The following is a 19,628-nucleotide window of genomic DNA, read 5'->3' as shown; positions in this document are numbered from 1 at the left end:
TTTTTTTGTTTGTTTTTTTTACCAAAAAATACACTTTTTATTTATTTTCTTTTTTAATTTATACAGTTTATTACTGTAAATGGAAAATGTTGCCACTATTTTGAAGGTAAAATGTTGGCGTCAGAGTTGAGTTGAGTTTGTGTTTATTTGGAATGTGATACATCACAATTTCCAGTTTCTCTATTCAACATGTTGGAAAAGGAGTAGGAAGAAACAGAGCTTATTTAATCCTACCCCTTTTCCTTTACATAGCAGTTGCTAACACTTTTGTTCACTTAAGAAATGTATTCACAATATACTCCATAAGTAATAACATCAAAACCTAAATAAATAAATAATCATTAGTGAAGTAAGTGGTGAGTTAAGTAATATTATCTAGAAAATGAATGGATGGATGAAATAAATTCAGAATGTTTAACACTTTAAGTTTGAGAGTTTCAGAAGTGACAGATTGTTTATAGCATGTTCTATATGTAAGTTATTTCAATGACTCTTACCATAATATGTTACGTTAACATAGCAGTTGGTTATTTATGCCTCATATAACGTACACTTATTCAGCCTGTTGTTCACTATTCTTTAGACATTTTAAATTGCCTTTCAAATGTCTATTCTTGGTGTTGGCTTTTATCAAATACATTTCCCCCAAAAATGCGACTTATACTCTAGTATGTTTTTTCCCTTCTTTATTATGCATTTTCGGCCGGTGCGACTTATACTCCGGAGTGACATATACTCCGAAAAATACGGTACTTCATATTTTCTCACTAAATGTAATTGATGTTTTTCATTTTGACAAAAAAATACATTTACTGCTTGAACTTGCATACCTTTTCAACTTCAATAGTATCCAATATATTATCATGCTTTCCAAACATGTTTTTGTCTAAATAAAAATACTTAACTTTACAGCAAACTACCCATCAAATGAATAAAAATGACAATACATTTTACGTTCTTTACAGCATATTACTGTAAATTGAAGGGAAAAAAACGACTGTTTTTTTTGCGTTACAATTATGTTGCCTGAGCTGCCAGTTTTTGACTGTAAAATCTACGGTTGTTGTTTTTAACGGTGTATTACCGCAAATGGAAAGGCGGTACATTTGTTTTTACGGTAGAAAAATATTTGCCAGAATAAAAAAAGAACTTGTACTGTTTTTCCATGAACAATATAATGTTGTAAAAACCAATGTCAATTTAACACAACAATTCTGGCAACTAAGCTGCCAGTGGTACTGTTTTTCCATTTACCGTAAAATGTTGTAAAAAGAATTCTAAACACTTTTTTACAGTGACATTTTGTAAATGTAAAGTTTTTACTGTAAAATGGACAGTCTACTTAAAACAATATATATAATTAATAATGAGGCAAATTCCTACTTTATTCACTGTTACAAGCGGCCCTCTGATGGCAGCCATAACTGCCATGTGGCCCAAAGGAAAACCACTTGGATGTCCCTGGTCTAAGCAATTCCCCGAGTTTACAGTTTATCCGTCATGTGCTCAGCTGCTGTTTGTTGTGTTTCCACAGGGTTGTTACGATGTACTCTTCCACCGCTACGACAAATACATCTATTCAATTGCAGGCTTTTCCGTGATATTACTGTGCACTGAGGTATGGAGATTGTTCATTGTATCCTTCTTTTCTTTTTACTGTCTTCTGGTTGTATTCATGGCATTAAGCAGGGCCGACTCGTGGCATAAACACTGCGATTGTTTAAGGCCACAAGCCCTCTACATATACCGTACCGGCCAAAAGTTTGGACACACCTCATTCAGTGCGTTTTCTTTATTTTCATGACTATTTACATTGTAGATTGTCACATCAAAACTATGAATGAACACATGTGGAGTTATGTACTTAACAAAAACAGGTGAAATAACTGAACATGTTTTATTTTCTAGTTTCTTCAAAATAGCCACACTCTCTGCATTCTCTCAGTGAACTTCAAGAGGTCACCTGAAATGGTTTTCACTTCACAGGTGTGCTTGAAGCAAAGGATGGCTATTTTGAAGAAACTAGAATATAAAACATGTTTTCCCCTTTTTTTGTTAAGTACATACAGCAACTCCACATGTGTTCTTTCATAGTTTTGATGCCTTCAGTGACAATCTACAATGTAAATAGTCATGAAAGTAAAGAACTCATTGAATGAGGAGAAGGTGTGTCCAATCTTTTGGCCTGTACTGTATATATATTTTTTATTACATTTTGTTTGATTGAGACTTTTATTAGTAGATTGCACAGTACAGTCAGTGTTTCCCAAACTGCCAAGATACCTGTGGCGGTGGGGGCGTGGCTATGGGCGTGGTCACCATTACATCATCGAGTAATTTGCATAATTTACTACAATGATATGATTTTCTCTAAAAAGGCTCAAAAAATGTATACTTACTAATTAATAATAACAGTTTTGTTTTAAACGTCCATCCATCCATCCATTTTACAATATAATTACAACACTTTATGTACATATTTATATACAGATTTGAACAATAAGTTATTCACTGAAATATATTTATTAATTGTGGTTCTTACAAAAAATATATCTTATAAAATATAAAAGCTAAAATGTCTCTTAAAGCTCTGCCCCTTTAATTAGTGCATACTAAATAATTGAACTTTAGCCTACTACTACAAGCATATTATTTACCAGCAACATAAAGTGAAACAGAGGCAGAGGTGTCCTGCCACAGTCAGTAACAAATAAACAGAAAACAGTAGTGGTCAAATACAAATAAGGCAACAAGAGAAGTATCCTACACTTCTCTTTTGTAAAGTAAGTCTGAACAGCCTATATGGGCATCTACATCAACTATATGATTTGCCTGAAAAGCTGGACAGGACATTTTTATTTTTTTATTATTATTTATTTGTGGCGGACGTAATTCTTTCGTGGCGGGCCGCCACAAATAAATGGATGTGTGGGAAACACTGACAGTACATATTCCGTACAATTGACCACTAAATGGTAACACCCGAATAAGTTTTTCAACTTGTTTAAGTCGGGGTCCAAGTTATTCATTTCAATTAGTCAGCTATAAAATACGACAAAAGTTTTGTTTTCAATGTTCAATAATAAGGTTGTTTGAATCAAATTAGGAATGTGTAACATAAAAATGCAAAATTCCTCGTCATCAAGGCTGGCATTTACACAGCACCAACATTTTGGTTAGCAGGATGTGATAGAAGAAAGGTAAACATAGGATAATATGTGATATTTGCGGCAGTTATTCACTTCTGCGCATACTTGTGGTGCATTTTAGGAGCCTTGATTAAAGGTCAAATCACAGGCCTCGCTAGTTTTCAAAGACTGGGGAGGCTAAACCCCCAGTAGATGCACTCAAATGTACATATTTTTAGGATCATTCACTAATGACATGAATCAGCTTACACTATGAAGTATAGGGAAATATCCTTACTATTTCAGTAAATGACACGTAGTATTATTGTAACTCACTTTCTTGCTACTTTATATTACATTTGCCAGCACTATCTTGTCAAATAAAATAAGGTTAGTATTTTTTATTTAAAAAAACACCAAATAATTTAGAGGGGTTTAAAGATATTTTAGGGGGCCTTTATGATGTGAAAAAATAAAGGAAAATATGATACCTCCTACGTATTTGTTCACTGTTGCATCTCATAATTGTGGTGCATTCAAGGACCCCTAAAGTTGAAAGCACAGGTGTCTCTAGTTTTTGAAAAGTATTATTATTATTTTTAATCTTTTGCCTTTCGGTACTAATCCGTGTAGCACTTTAGTCTGTGCGATATAAATAAATGACCTGTAAAGACGGGGGAGGCTTATGCGCTAATGATATTTGAGGCTGTCAAAATAACTCTTGTGATTAATCACAACAAATTATGGCATCAATCATGCAGTTTATTTTTGACCGTACAAGCTCTTTTTACAGTCCGTGTCCGATCGTTGCATTCGTCAGTATTAAAATGAGTCCGAAGACTCCAAAATCACAGCCTGAAATAACTTCTTGTGCAAATATATTCAAGTAGGTCTATAAACGTTCCTGGATGAGGTTCTGACAATAAAACTGCATGTGTGTTCAACAATTGGGGTAAACATTTTAGATATGCACGCCAGTGATTATGTGAATAATCTGATTAAAAATATATTTTCTATTAATATAATAATGTATGTTTCTAATTATTATAATCCACTAATGATAATCCCACATGAATCAGCTAATGTCTAATTTACACTATGAAAAAAGGGGAAATTTGACAGATTCATAACCATATATTTTATAGCAAATTAAAGATTAAAGTAGCAATGATTGTCACACACACACTAGATGTGGTGAAATTTGTCCTCTGCTTTTGACCCATCCCCTTGGGGAGCAGTGGGCAGCAGCGGTGCCACGCCCGGGAATCATTTTGGTGATTTAACCCCCAACTCCAACCCGTGTTGCTGAGTTATGGGTCCCATTTTTGACTCGGCTGGGATTTGAACTCCAACCTACCCATTTCAGGGCGGACACTCTAACCACTAGGCTGACTGCAATGCAGCTGAGATAGGCTCCAGCACCCCCTGCCACCCCAAAAAGAGACAAGCGGTAGAAAATGGATGGATGGATGGTGTAATGGTTGTAATGAAAACTCCCGTTCTGGCTACTTAAAACCTCTAAAGGCTTAGTGGCCACACACGTGGACAGCACCTTTTTAGCTCTTATTTCCCAAAATTGTGTACACTACTGAATTGGGGTCTTATGGCCGCTTATGTGGACACTTATACTGCCATCTGGTGGCGTCAGAAGAGTATAACATACAATGGAATTTGGAGAAAAAAAAGTGTAAAAATAAGAATTAGCATGTCACTAAACATGAAGTACACAAGCGTGTACTTATGGACTAAGTACATCATATCAAAAGATGATTCTTAGTTTTTATTGTAATTAGGGTCCATTAAGCCCAAATAGCAAAGAGAAGAAAAAAAAAAAAGTGTAAAAATAAGAATTACATGAAGTACACGTTTGTGTACTTATGTAAGTACATCATATCAAAAGATGATCCTTAGTTTTTATTCTAAATAGGGTCCATTAAGCCCAAATAGCAAAGAGAAATAAAAATGGAATTTGAGAAAAAAGTGTAAAAATAAGAATTAGCATGTCACTAAACATGAAGTACACGTTTGTGTACTTATGGACTAAGTACGTCTTATCAAAAGATGATTCTTAGTTTTTATTCTAATTAGGGTCCATTAAGCCCAAATAGCAAAGAGAAGAAAAAAAAGCATGTAAACAAACAGCTTGGGCCTTAAGAAAGGACAGTTTGCATTATTTACACAGATGCCTAGGGGGCGCTAACCTTCCAATGTATTTTAAGCGTTCCATACCGCCCTCTTAATGGCTTCTCGCACGTTAGCTTCGGGTGTTGTTGGCTAATAATAGCGATTTGGATAGTTAGCATTAGCTATCATTGAATCCTAACATGACTGCAAATGGTTTGTTGCTTGTCTTGGGCGTGCACTTCCTGCACGTGCGCACGTGCACTTCCTGCACGTGCGCACGTGTTGGCGAGACAGGGTGAGTTTAATTCGCGCAGGTAAAAAAAAAAAAAAGTTACACAAACTTAGTAATTGTGAAAAATACAAACATTTGAACGCGTGTTCTGGTAAACCATTATTGGCAACATTACCTAGCCGGTGGTGTTCTTATGTTTTTTGCTTTGGAAAATGTAACTGTGAGGAAGTTGCAAACAGCCCCTTTAATATTAAATGTCGGCATTATTATGTCAAAAAAGTATCTTTTAGATAAACACCAAGTCATTTAGTGGGATTTAAAGATATTTTAGGGAGCGATTAGCCACCTAAAAAGGTTGAAGTCAATGAGTTTGTTAGTGCATGTAAACAAACTGTTGATGTTAGGTTTGGTGTGGAGTGGAGTGGTGTGGAGTGGTGTGGAGTGGTGTGGAGTGGAGTGGTGTGGAGTGGTGTGGAGTGGGTGTTCTACAGGAGTCTAATCATAATAATGAATCATTAATATTGAAGACCAACATTGAGCCACAAATTAAAATCCAGGTGCAGCCTGCATGACAAGCTGCAAAGCATTTTGTGTGAAAAGATTGCCATCTAGTGGTATTGTTGCATAACACACTTGACTGTGCTGACCTGCTAGTGAGTAGTTTGGTCTTCATTTGAAGGTTTAGTCTTCATTTGAAGGTTTAGTCTTCATTTGAAGGTTTAGTCTTCATTTGAAGGTTTAGTCTTCATTTGAAGGTTTAGTCTTCATTTGAAGGTTTAGTCTTCATTTGAAGGTTTGGTCTTCATTTGAAGGTTTAGTCTTCATTTGAAGGTTTAGTCTTCATTTGAAGGTTTGGTCTTCATTTGAAGGTTTGGTCTTCATTTGAAGGTTTGGTCTTCATTTGAAGGTTTAGTCTTCATTTGAAGGTTTAGTCTTCATTTGAAGGTTTGGTCTTCATTTGAAGGTTTAGTCTTCATTTGAAGGTTTAGTCTTCATTTGAAGGTTTAGTCTTCATTTGAAGGTTTGGTCTTCATTTGAAGGTTTGGTCTTCATTTGAAGGTTTAGTCTTCATTTGAAGGTTTAGTCTTCATTTGAAGGTTTAGTCTTCATTTGAAGGTTTAGTCTTCATTTGAAGGTTTAGTCTTCATTTGAAGGTTTAGTCTTCATTTGAAGGTTTAGTCTTCATTTGAAGGTTTGGTCTTCATTTGAAGGTTTGGTCTTCATTTGAAGGTTTGGTCTTCATTTGAAGGTTTAGTCTTCATTTGAAGGTTTAGTCTTCATTTGAAGGTTTGGTCTTCATTTGAAGGTTTGGTCTTCATTTGAAGGTTTGGTCTTCATTTGAAGGTTTAGTCTTCATTTGAAGGTTTAGTCTTCATTTGAAGGTTTAGTCTTCATTTGAAGGTTTGGTCTTCATTTGAAGGTTTAGTCTTCATTTGAAGGTTTGGTCTTCATTTGAAGGTTTAGTCTTCATTTGAAGGTTTAGTCTTCATTTGAAGGTTTAGTCTTCATTTGAAGGTTTAGTCTTCATTTGAAGGTTTGGTCTTCATTTGAAGGTTTGGTCTTCATTTGAAGGTTTGGTCTTCATTTGAAGGTTTAGTCTTCATTTGAAGGTTTAGTCTTCATTTGAAGGTTTGGTCTTCATTTGAAGGTTTAGTCTTCATTTGAAGGTTTAGTCTTCATTTGAAGGTTTAGTCTTCATTTGAAGGTTTGGTCTTCATTTGAAGGTTTGGTCTTCATTTGAAGGTTTAGTCTTCATTTGAAGGTTTAGTCTTCATTTGAAGGTTTAGTCTTCATTTGAAGGTTTAGTCTTCATTTGAAGGTTTAGTCTTCATTTGAAGGTTTAGTCTTCATTTGAAGGTTTAGTCTTCATTTGAAGGTTTAGTCTTCATTTGAAGGTTTAGTCTTCATTTGAAGGTTTGGTCTTCATTTGAAGGTTTGGTCTTCATTTGAAGGTTTAGTCTTCATTTGAAGGTTTAGTCTTCATTTGAAGGTTTAGTCTTCATTTGAAGGTTTAGTCTTCATTTGAAGGTTTAGTCTTCATTTGAAGGTTTAGTCTTCATTTGAAGGTTTAGTCTTCATTTGAAGGTTTGGTCTTCATTTGAAGGTTTGGTCTTCATTTGAAGGTTTGGTCTTCATTTGAAGGTTTGGTCTTCATTTGAAGGTTTAGTCTTCATTTGAAGGTTTGGTCTTCATTTGAAGGTTTGGTCTTCATTTGAAGGTTTGGTCTTCATTTGAAGGTTTAGTCTTCATTTGAAGGTTTAGTCTTCATTTGAAGGTTTGGTCTTCATTTGAAGGTTTAGTCTTCATTTGAAGGTTTAGTCTTCATTTGAAGGTTTAGTCTTCATTTGAAGGTTTGGTCTTCATTTGAAGGTTTGGTCTTCATTTGAAGGTTTAGTCTTCATTTGAAGGTTTAGTCTTCATTTGAAGGTTTAGTCTTCATTTGAAGGTTTAGTCTTCATTTGAAGGTTTAGTCTTCATTTGAAGGTTAGTCTTCATTTGAAGGTTTAGTCTTCATTTGAAGGTTTAGTCTTCATTTGAAGGTTTAGTCTTCATTTGAAGGTTTAGTCTTCATTTGAAGGTTTAGTCTTCATTTGAAGGTTTAGTCTTCATTTGAAGGTTTAGTCTTCATTTGAAGGTTTAGTCTTCATTTGAAGGTTTGGTCTTCATTTGAAGGTTTGGTCTTCATTTGAAGGTTTGGTCTTCATTTGAAGGTTTAGTCTTCATTTGAAGGTTTGGTCTTCATTTGAAGGTTTGGTCTTCATTTGAAGGTTTGGTCTTCATTTGAAGGTTTGGTCTTCATTTGAAGGTTTGGTCTTCATTTGAAGGTTTGGTCTTCATTTGAAGGTTTGGTCTTCATTTGAAGGTTTGGTCTTCATTTGAAGGTTTAGTCTTCATTTGAAGGTTTGGTCTTCATTTGAAGGTTTGGTCTTCATTTTTAGGGACCGTGCACACACACACAAGAAGTTTAAAGACATGTTCAGTACCAAACAGCTGGTTTCCATCTGCAGGTTACATGAAATAAAATATACAATAACATGCAGTCAAATGACAACAACAAACATTATACTATGTTATTTCATTTATTTTCATTTTCATTTATAAACTATATTATATATATATTATGTATATTAAACTATAGCATGTCATCAAATGACAATAAAAATTATACTATAGCATGTCATCAAATGACAAACATTATACTATAGCATGTCATCAAATGACAAACATTATACTATAGCATGTCATCAAATGACAAACATTATACAGTAGCATGTCATCAATTGACAACAATAAACATTATACTATAGAATGTCAATTGACAACAATAAACATACTATATAGCATGTCATCAATTGACAACAATAAACATTATACTATAGAATGTCAATTGACAACAATAAACATACTATAGCATTTCATCAATTGACAACAACAAACATGATACTGTAGCACCAGTTAAGAACATTGACACTGACCTACATTATACTATAGCATGTCAACAAATAACAACAAACATTATAGTATATCACCAGTTAAGAACACTGACCTACATTATACTATAGCATGTCAACAAATGACAACAACAAACATGATACTGTAGCATGTCATCAAATAACAACAAACATACGATAGCATGTCATCAATGTACAACAATAAACATTATACTATAGCATGTCATCAAATGACAACAACAAACATTATACTATAGCACCAGTTAAGAACATTGACACTGACCTACATTATACTATTGCATGACAACAACAAACATTATAGTATATCACCAGTTAGGAACACTGACCTACATTATACTATAGCATGTCAACAAATGACGACAAACATTATACTATAGCATGTCAACAAATGACAACAACAAACATTATACTATAGCACCAGTTAAGAACATTGACACTGACCTACATTATACTATAGCATGACAACAACAAACATTATAGTATATCACCAGTTAGGAACACTGACCTACATTATACTATAGCATGTCAACAAATGACAACAACAAACATGATACTATAGCATGTCAACAAATGACAACAACAAACGTTATACTATAGCATGTCATCAAATGACAACAACAAACATTATACTATAGCACCAGTTAAGAACATTGACACTGACCTACATTATACTATAGCATGACAACAACAAACATTATAGTATATCACCAGTTAAGAACACTGACCTACATTATACTATAGCATGTCAACAAATGACAACAACAAACATTATACTATAGCACCAGTTAAGAACATTGACACTGACCTACATTATACTATAGCATGTCAACAAATGACAACAACAAACATTATACTATAGCATGTCAACAAATGACAACAACAAACATTATACTATAGCACCAGTTAAGAACATTGACACTGACCTACATTATACTATAGCATGACAACAACAAACATTATAGTATATCACCAGTTAAGAACACTGACCTACATTATACTATAGCATGTCAACAAATGACAACAAGAAACATTATACTATAGCACCAGTTAAGAACATTGACACTGAATTACATTATACTATAGCATGACAACAACAAACATTATAGTATATCACCAGTTAGGAACACTGACCTACATTATACTATAGCATGTCAACAAATGACAACAACAAACATACTATAGCATGTCAACAAATGACAATAACAAACATTATACTATAGCATGTCATCAAATGACAACAACAAACATGATACTATAGCATGTCAACAAATGACAAGAAGAAACATGATACTATAGCATGACAAGAAGAAACATGATACTATAGCATGACAAGAAGAAACATGATACTATAGCATGACAACAAGAAACATGATACTATAGCATGACAAGAAGAAACATGATACTATAGCATGACAAGAAGAAACATGATACTATAGCATGACAAGAAGAAACATGATACTATAGCATGACAAGAAGAAACATGATACTATAGCATGACAAGAAGAAACATGATACTGACCTACATGCAAATGTATTCCTTGTATGTTGCAGATCTTTGCCATGTTCCTCTCTCTGATGCTCTACCAGACCCTGCAGTAGGATGAGGTTTGGGGCTTTGAAGAGCAAAAAAGGGAACTTGGGTGGAAGATGATAATGGACACGTGTAATTTAATGATCTTATTTAAAGAATAAATTCTTCAACTCTTGTACTTCACAGCTGGACTTTTGAGGTAACAAAGTACACAGCCGCTTGTACAGATTGTGTGTTTAGTGGAAACGTGGACCAGGTCTTGCACAGACCGGGGTCAAGTAGACCGTACATGAGGACCAGAAGGCACTGCACTGACTTTTGGATGAAGACTATTTATATGAAGTCAAAGTTGTTTGGTGTATATTTGATGGCTGTTCCCCTTCCCCTTTAATATTGTACATTGTTGCATTCCCACAGCCACTTAGTGATAATATACAAGCTCTGTTGATGTCACCTGGCCAGCTGCTCAGCGTCAACGTTGTATCTTGCTGACGTTCACTGCAGTACGCGTGTCGTGACTAGCTGGGGTTTTAGCTGTTGTGTATGCATTTGTATCAGATCTTGTAAATAAATGCTATTCTGAAGCATCGTGTCCCGTATCATTTGCACATTCCATCAAATGGCAACAGTTTGCCACAAGCAACCCAAAATGTTGAAAGAGCCATATTGAACCCAAAATACAAAGAACTAATCTGTCTGGAGCCGCAAAAAAATAAATGCATAAGTGTTATAATGAAGGCAACACATGATGTAGGTGTCTATGGTAGCCTACTATCAAAATGACCAACACATGATATATTAGCCTACTATCAAAATGACTTTAAATGTCTTACATAAGTGTTAAAATGAAGGCAACACATGATGTAAGTGTCTATATTAGCCTACTATCAAAATGACTTTAAATGTCTTACATAAGTGTTATAATGAAGGCAACACATGATGTAGGTGTCTATGTTAGCCTACTATCAAAATGACCAACACATGATGTGTCTATATTAGCCTACTATCAAAATGACTTTAAATGTCTTACATAAGTGTTATAATGAAGGCAACACATGATGTAAGTGTCTATATTAGCCTACTATCAAAATGACTTTAAATGTCTTACATAAGTGTTAAAATGAAGGCAACACATGATGTAAGTGTCTATATTAGCCTACTATCAAAATGACTTTAAATGTCTTATATAAGTGTTAAAATGAAGGCAACACATGTGTCTATATTTCCCTTATCAACTGTCTATGCCAGTGGTCCCCAACGGCCCGGTACCGGTCCGCGGACCGATTGGTACCGGGCCGTGCAAGAAAAATTTTTTTTTTAAAAATAAAATAAATAAAAAAATATTTTTATTTTTTTAAATTAAATCAACATAAAAAACACAATATATACATTATATATCACTTTAGATCAATATAGTCTGCAGGGATACAGTCCGTAAGCACACATGATTGTATGTCTTTTTTTCTTGTGTGCAGTGTTTTAGTTCTTGTCTTGCGCTCTTATTTTGGTGGCTTTTCCTGTTTTGTTGGTATTTTCCTGTAGCAGTTTCATGTCTTTGAGCGATATTCCCCGCATCTACTTTGTTTTAGCAATCAAGAATATTTCAGTTGTTTTTATCCTTCTTTGTGGGGACATTGTTGATGTCATGTCATGTACGGATGTACTTTGTGGACGCCGTCTTTGCTCCGCAGTAAGTCTTTGCTGTCGTCCAGCGTTCTGTTTTTGTTTACTTAGTAGCCAGTTCAGTTTTACTTTCGTTCTGCATAGCCTTCTCTAAGCTTTAATGCCTTTTCTTAGGGGCACTCAACTTTTGTTTATTTTTGGTTTAAGCATTAGACACCTTTTTACCTGCACGCTGCCTCCCGCTGATTCCGACATCTACAAAGCAATTAGCTAGCGGCCGCCACCTACTGATATGGAAGAGTATTACACGGTTACTCTGCCGAGCTCTAGACAGCACCGACACTCCACAACAACACATCATTTGCAGACTATAATTACTGCTTTGCAAAAAATATTTTGAACCCAAATAGGTGAAATTAGATCATCTCCCACGGCACACCAGACTGTATCTCACGGCACACTAGTGTGCCGCGGCACAGTGGTTGAAAAACACTGCCTTAGTATATCTCGGACCTCATCCAAATTTACATTTTTTAATCATATTTATTTTTGATATTGTTTTTATATTGTTTTTTTATTCATTTATTTTTTGTTTTTATTCAGTCATTGGTGGGGCATAATATTGTTTTAATATTGTTTTTAACACGGCTGTGCAGCACTTTGGAAACATTCTTCTTGTGTAAATGTGCTATATAAATAAAGTGGATTGGATTGGATGTATTAGTTCTATTAGCGTACTATCAAAATGACTTTAAAAGTCTTATATAAGTGTTAAAATGAAGGCAACACATGACGTAAGTAAGTAAATACCTGTTAGGAAGGGGCCACGTTTTGACCCAGCAGATGTCATTCACAACAATATTCCAGAGCACAATTACATAGGAGACGGACACACAATCATTTTGGAATAAGCTGCGGATTTTTGTTATTTTTCTGATCAAAACAAAGTTTCCCCACAGAAGTGTCATTCACATTTTTTACAGCAGAAAGAGGAGATGAGTACAACATAACACCTGTTGGAATAACATCAAATTAGGGCTGCAACTAACGATTAATTTGATACGATTATTACTTTGATTAATCGATTAATAATCGGATAAAAGAGACAAACTACATTTCTATCCTTTCCGGTATTTTATTGAAAAAAAACAACATACTGGCACCATACTTATTTTGATTATTGTTTCTCAGCTGTTTGTACATGTTGCAGTTTATAAATAAAGGTTTATAAAAAAAATAAAAAATTGCCTTTGCGCATAGCATAGATCCAAAGAATCGGTGACTAAATTAATCGCCAACTATTTTTATAATCGATTTTAGTTGTTGCAGCTCTACATCAAATACAATGGCAAATTGTTTGGGAGTCACAGGGACCTTCAAATGGTTTGAGTTACTGGCAGGGAAGGAAAAACTTCATTCATGGGAGGCATTTTCATGCTGTCCCCTTTGATATAATCATGGCAGTTGTCAAATAGCAGGTTTGAAGCTCCGTTGTAGCGTTATCCGCCATTTACCTCGCCACACCTTTCATTTTCGAGCCGGGACACGTCAACATAGTTCAAAGGAGCAGCCGTTAAAGTCACCCACATGAAACACAAAATGAACTAAGTACTATAGGGAAACTATTACGGTTTTTTCAATCATATACGAGACGTTTTCGCAGGATTATATTCTTTTTTTTAGATGCTGCTCCTGCAAGTAAGACCGTTCACGGCGCCATCTTGGATCCTTTCCTCTAACCCAGTGGTTCTTAACCTTGTTGGAGGTACCGAACCCCAGCAGTTTCATGTGCGCATTCACCAAACCCTTCTTTAGTGGAAAATACAATGTTGTTTTTCAAATTCAAGACAAAGTTATATGTTTTTAGTAACACTTTAGTATGGGGAACATATTCTAAGTAACAAAGACTTAATTTAGAGTTATTTGGTTAGGGTTAGAGGGTTAGAGGGTTAGGGTTATAATAAGGCCATGCCGAATAAGGCATTAATAAGTACTTAATAATGACTAGTTAAGAGCCAATATGTTACTAATTTGCATGTTAATAAGCAACTAATTAATGGTGAATATGTTCCCCATACTAAAGTGTTACCATGTTTTATTACTGGTGCACTTGATGAAGCGTGCATGAACATCACCTTGTTCAAACAACAAAACCAACATAAACTCACAACAAATGACACACCTGCAAATCAGTCTGACTTCTGCTGTTGTCGTATCCGTAATACACCGATAGGGAGAAGTTTGTATTTACACGATGAGTCGGGTGTGTCTTGACCTCCGCCGAACCCCTGAGCCCGACTCACCGAACCCCTAGGGTTCCATCCGACCCAGGTTAAGAACCACTGCTCTATTTCCAATTCTTAAATGCAAATTAAAAAAGACATTTTCGGCAAACATTTTTTTTTCTATTTTCATCGTTTGCCGTGTTTTTAGCATAACGGTTAACATCTTTGTTCGGCAGGAGTCCTATCCTGCTTTCTGCTCCGCCGCTCCCAGTCTGTGGAACGCTTTCCCTGACCACCTGAGGGCACCACAGACTGTGGATGCTTTAAAAAAAGCCTTTTTTTTTTAAAGATATATGCATACTAGTTATAGCTATTTGGCTATTGTAGTTTTTATTAGGGACCGCAATGTCCCTTTGGGACAGAGGACCCTATTGTAATTGTAAGGTTTTATTATTATACCGGCCGCCTCTTTGAGCTGTAATTTGACCCCCTTAACATGCTTCAAAACTTACCATATTTTGACACACACATCAGGACTGGCGAAAATTGCCATCTAATAAAAAAAAAACAACCCCAAAACTCAAAATTGCGCTCTAGCACCCCCTAGGAAAAAACAGACAAAACTGCTTGTAACTTCCTGTAGGAATGTCGTAGAGACATGAAACAAATATCTCTATGTAGGTCTGACTTAGGCCTAGATTTCACACAAAAATCAACAGGAAGTTGGCAATTCCCCCTTCAAAACAAAAGTTTACTAAAAACACTCACTTTTGCGTCTTTGAGCTGTAATTTGCCCCCCTTAACATGCTTCAAAACTCACCAAACTGGACACACACATCAGGACTGGCAAAAATTGCGATCTAATAAAAAAAGCCCAACCCCAAAACTCAAAATTGCGCTCTAGCGCCCCCTCGGAAGAAAACTCAGACAAAACTGCCTGTAACTTCCAGTAGAAATGTCTTAGAGACATGAAACAAAAACATCTATGTAGGTCTCACTTAGACCTACATTTCATACATTGACAACCCCCAGCAAAAATCAACAGGAAGTTTGCAATTCCCCCTCCAAAACAAAAGTTTTGTAAAAACCGGTCACCTTTTTTCAAACATGATCTCCTCTGAGCGCATTTGTCGTGTCGGCTTCAAACTAGCACAGGAGAGAGATTGAACCCTTCTGATTAAAAGTTGAGGAAAGAGTTTTAATTACTGCTATTTGGATTTTATGTGCCGTCAAAGTCGGTCCCGTCCATCGCTGCTTGCAGCTTAAATTTTCATTTATTTCTTTATTATCTTTTTATTTTTTAATACCCTGTAGCACTTTGAGATTGTTTACTCAATATAAAGTGCTTTTTACAAATAAAATCTATTATTATTGTTATCGTCGTTTAAAAAAAGTGCCATTAAATAGTTGTCCAACTTTTGTTTCATAGTCATTGACCGACGTCCCACTGGGGTGAGTTTTTCCTTGCCCGTATGTGGGCTCTGTACCGAGGATGTCGTTGTGGCTTGTACAGCCCTTTGAGACACTTGTGATTTAGGGCTATATAAATAAACATTGATTGATTGATTGATTGATTGTTTCAGAAATGAAAACAGAAAAAAAATGGCCCGAAATTAGTTTTTTAAATTTGCATTTAAGAACACGAAATCGAATGAACGGAAGGTACACGGACCATCCATCCATCCATTTTCTACCTACTATCATCAAATAATGAATAATACAACATAAATGACTACCTACTGGAAGTGCTCAGTCGTGCAGTACTTACTCCACTCTGCAGGGGGCACCAGCGCGGCAGCTCCAGCAGAGTCGCGCATAAAGGTAGTATCAGACGGTCTCTTCATTCATTGGTCAGAAGGCACTCACGTGACTACCTGCCGCCATAACAACGACCAATTTGAAGCTAATGCTATGTGCTTCCTCGCCTGTTTTTCGGCGTGTAAAAATGTCCTGTTTTGCTGCGTGTGGCTGCTCCACTCATAGGAATTGTGGAAATATTTGGAAATGCAACCCGGAAAAAGGACAAGGAAGTGAAGGTCCGCCGTCAAACACCGGACAGCCACCAGTTACAGCGACTTGTGGCAGGTAAACACGACACTACACGGAGACTACACACACATGCTAATACTTAAATTAATACATTTAAATCTCAGTACAACTAAAATAATGAAATTCGGTAATAGTAGAGGAGAAAGTCAAAAAACACAAATACAAATAGACAGAGATTGAACGAGTAAAATAAACCAAATGTGTGTTAAAATAGATGAGGAAATTAAATGCAAATCTTATTAAAAAGTGGCAAAAAATAAGTCAATAATGAGTAAAGCAAAAATGTTCTGAGCCAAAAATCACTCGATATGGTAGCGGCCATAGACATGTTATAAGTAGACGCAGCATTGGCTGCTTTGACGCGAGAAATTTGGCCGCCATCTTGAAGTGGTGATGAGGAGCCGGCGAGCAGCCGGCTCCTCATCAGGTAGAAAACAAAGATGGTGTTCAGCGTTTTCCTGCTCAAATGAGCGGACTGTTGAAAATGGGAATCGGGGGATTACTTTTCACAAGTAAGATTTAACATTAACGTACTATTGCATACTTGCCAACCTTGAGACCTCCGATACCGGGAGGTGGGGGGCGGGGGCGTGGTTAAGAGGGGAATATATTTAAGCTAGAATTCACCAACTCAAGTATTTCATATATATATATATACATAAAATACTTGACTTTCAGTGAATTCTAGCTATATATATGTATATATATATATATATACACTACCGTTCAAAAGTTTGGGGTCACCCAAACAATTTTGTGGAATAGCCTTCATTTCTAAGAACAAGAATAGACTGTCGAAGTTCCGATGAAAATTCTCTTTTTCTGGCCATTTTGAGCGTTTAATTGACCCGACAAATGTGGTGCTCCACAAACTCAATCTGCTCAAAGGAAGGTCAGTTTTGTAGCTTCTGTAACGAGCTAAACTGTTTTCAGATGTGTGAACATGATTGCACAAGGGTTTTCTAATCATCAATTAGCCTTCTGAGCCAATGAGCAAACACATTGTACCATTAGAACACTGGAGTGATAGTTGCTGGAAATGGGCCTCTATACACCTATGTAGATATGGTCATTTACCACATTAGCAATGTATACAGTGTATTTCTTTAAAGTTAAGACTAGTTTAAAGTTATCTTCATTGAAAAGTACAGTGCTTTTCCTTCAAAAATAAGGACATTTCAATGTGACCCCAACGGTAGTGTGTGTGTGTGTGTATATATATATATATATATATATATATATATATATATATATATATATATATATATATATTGCATACTTTATTGAGTTTACAACCCCTTGGCGCTGTTTTTGTACTTATTTTGATTAATATTATTTCTCGATTGTTTGTAAATGTTGCAGTTTATAAATAAAAAAAATTTTAAAAAAGTGTTGCCGGGAAAATAGTGGAGACCCACATTGGAGTTTGTCGTGTGGTTGTATCGCATCTTGTGCAAAGCTAATGAAGATTTTGTCAAAATAAGGGTAAAAGGTTATTTTTTGGCTGTTCTGTGTATTTTATTTTACAAGTTTATTGCGTCGTCGGGTGCGCCTACTGGTCACAAACCTGGAATAGACCTTATTTAACCCACAATGACGACATTCTGTGGTTGTGGTGTGGATTTTACATACAGTAAAAAAAGTAAAAAGGTTATTAAAAAACCAAAAAAAATATGAAAATTAAAAAAAACAAAAACATTGGAGGCAGACACCACAGTTGACATACTTCACACACAAGTCATCATTTCTCCATCATAGTTGGTCCGAAGCTAATGAAGATTTTGGCAAAAATAATGGTAAAAGGCTATTTTTTGGTCGTTGTGTGTATTTTTTTAATAACTTTATTGCGTCGTCGGGTGCGCCTGCTGGTCACAAAACACTGCAGGAATGTAGCGGCAGAGTGCAAGTAAGGTCGCAAAATTACACTTTTACGGAATAAAAGCATGTCTTTTTGTAAGTTTATGTACTGGAATATGTTTAGAGATATGTGTAGATGTATTATTTTGCTTTATTTTGTCAGAAAAAATCCAAACGACAGCAATTGCAGGCATGCATCCGTCCTTAGTAGCACTCATGGTGCCTGATGTTTAGTTGGCCATACTCTCTAAATATTTACACTTTGGACTAGGGTTGTACGGTATACCGGTATAGTACCACGATACTAATGAAACATTTTCGGTACTATATCGCCTCTGAAATGTACCGGCTTAAAAAGTAAAGATAAAGGTGAAGTTATAACACTGAAACGCCCTCAGGAAGAGGTGCTTTAAAACATGGCTAACGTCCATCTACAATCGGCAGTGTTTTAGCTTCTTCTAAATCACTAATCCTCGCCTCCATGGTGACAAATAAAGTAAGTGTCTTACAAGTAGCATTATCACTGCAGGACGAGGAGTAGCTAAACATGCTTCACTACACACCGTAGGGGGATACAATAGCTCACCGGCGTCAAAATGTAAACAAACACCATGAGTGGATCTACACCTAACATCCACTGTAATGATACCAAGTACAGGCACGTATCTAGTCGATACTACTATAATTACGTCGATATTTTTTGGCATCACAGCATCTTCTTTCGTTGAAAAAAAAAAATTATATTATGTTTATAAACTCAGGAAATATGTTCCTGGACACATGACGACTTTGAGTATGACCAATGTATGATCCTGTAACTACTTGGTATCGGATTGATACCCAAATGTGTGGTATCATCCAAAACTAATGTAAAGTATCAAACAACAGAAGAATAAGTGATTATTACATTTTAACAGAAGTGTAGGTAGAACATGTTAGAAGACAAAGTAAGCAGATATTAACAGTAAATGAACAAGTAGATTAATAATTCATTTTCTACCACTTGTCCTTAATGATGTTGACAAAATAATAGGTGTATAAATGACACAATATGTTACTGCATACGTCAGCAGACTAATTAGGAGCCTTTGGTTTTTTACTTACTACTAAAAGACCAGTTGTCTCGTATGTTCACTATTTTATTTAAGGACTTAACTGCAATAAGAAACATGTTTAATGTACCCTAAGATTTTTTGTTAAAATAAAGCCAATAATGCAATTTTTTTTGTGGTCCCCTTTATTTTGAAAAGTACCGAAAAGTATCGAAATCATTTTAGTACCGGTACCAAAATATTGGTATCGTTACAACACTACTTTGTACACTATTTTACATTTTATGTGTATACTTATTTGTGTTGCCAGCTTTGTAGACAAATGGTCCCATGT

General features: G+C 35.6%; 2 protein-coding genes across 5 annotated transcripts in view; both read left to right on the top strand.

Moving 5' to 3' along the window:
• LOC133641848 (tetraspanin-18B-like) overlaps positions 1 to 11,072 on the top strand; it is a 179,611-nt gene extending 168,539 nt beyond the window's left edge. For all 4 annotated transcript variants that reach the window (XM_062035917.1, XM_062035920.1, XM_062035919.1 and 1 more), the window contains 2 exons: positions 1,535 to 1,618; positions 10,509 to 11,072. In XM_062035917.1, coding sequence (XP_061891901.1) covers positions 1,535 to 1,618; positions 10,509 to 10,556 — 132 coding nt within the window. In that variant the 3' untranslated portion in view covers positions 10,557 to 11,072. The remainder of the gene's footprint in view (positions 1 to 1,534; positions 1,619 to 10,508) is intronic.
• Positions 11,073 to 16,204: 5,132 nt separating this feature from the next.
• Positions 16,205 to 19,628, top strand: part of edc3 (enhancer of mRNA decapping 3 homolog (S. cerevisiae)) — a 233,816-nt gene continuing 230,392 nt past the window's right edge. The window contains exon 1 of the mRNA XM_062035915.1: positions 16,205 to 16,421. The gene's annotated coding sequence lies outside the window, so the exon portion shown is untranslated. The remainder of the gene's footprint in view (positions 16,422 to 19,628) is intronic.

Source organism: Entelurus aequoreus, linkage group LG24, assembly GCF_033978785.1.
Source record: "Entelurus aequoreus isolate RoL-2023_Sb linkage group LG24, RoL_Eaeq_v1.1, whole genome shotgun sequence".
NCBI lineage: Eukaryota > Metazoa > Chordata > Actinopteri > Syngnathiformes > Syngnathidae > Entelurus > Entelurus aequoreus.
Note: the sequence above shows the minus strand (reverse complement) of the source record. Positions and strands in the feature narration are given on the sequence as shown.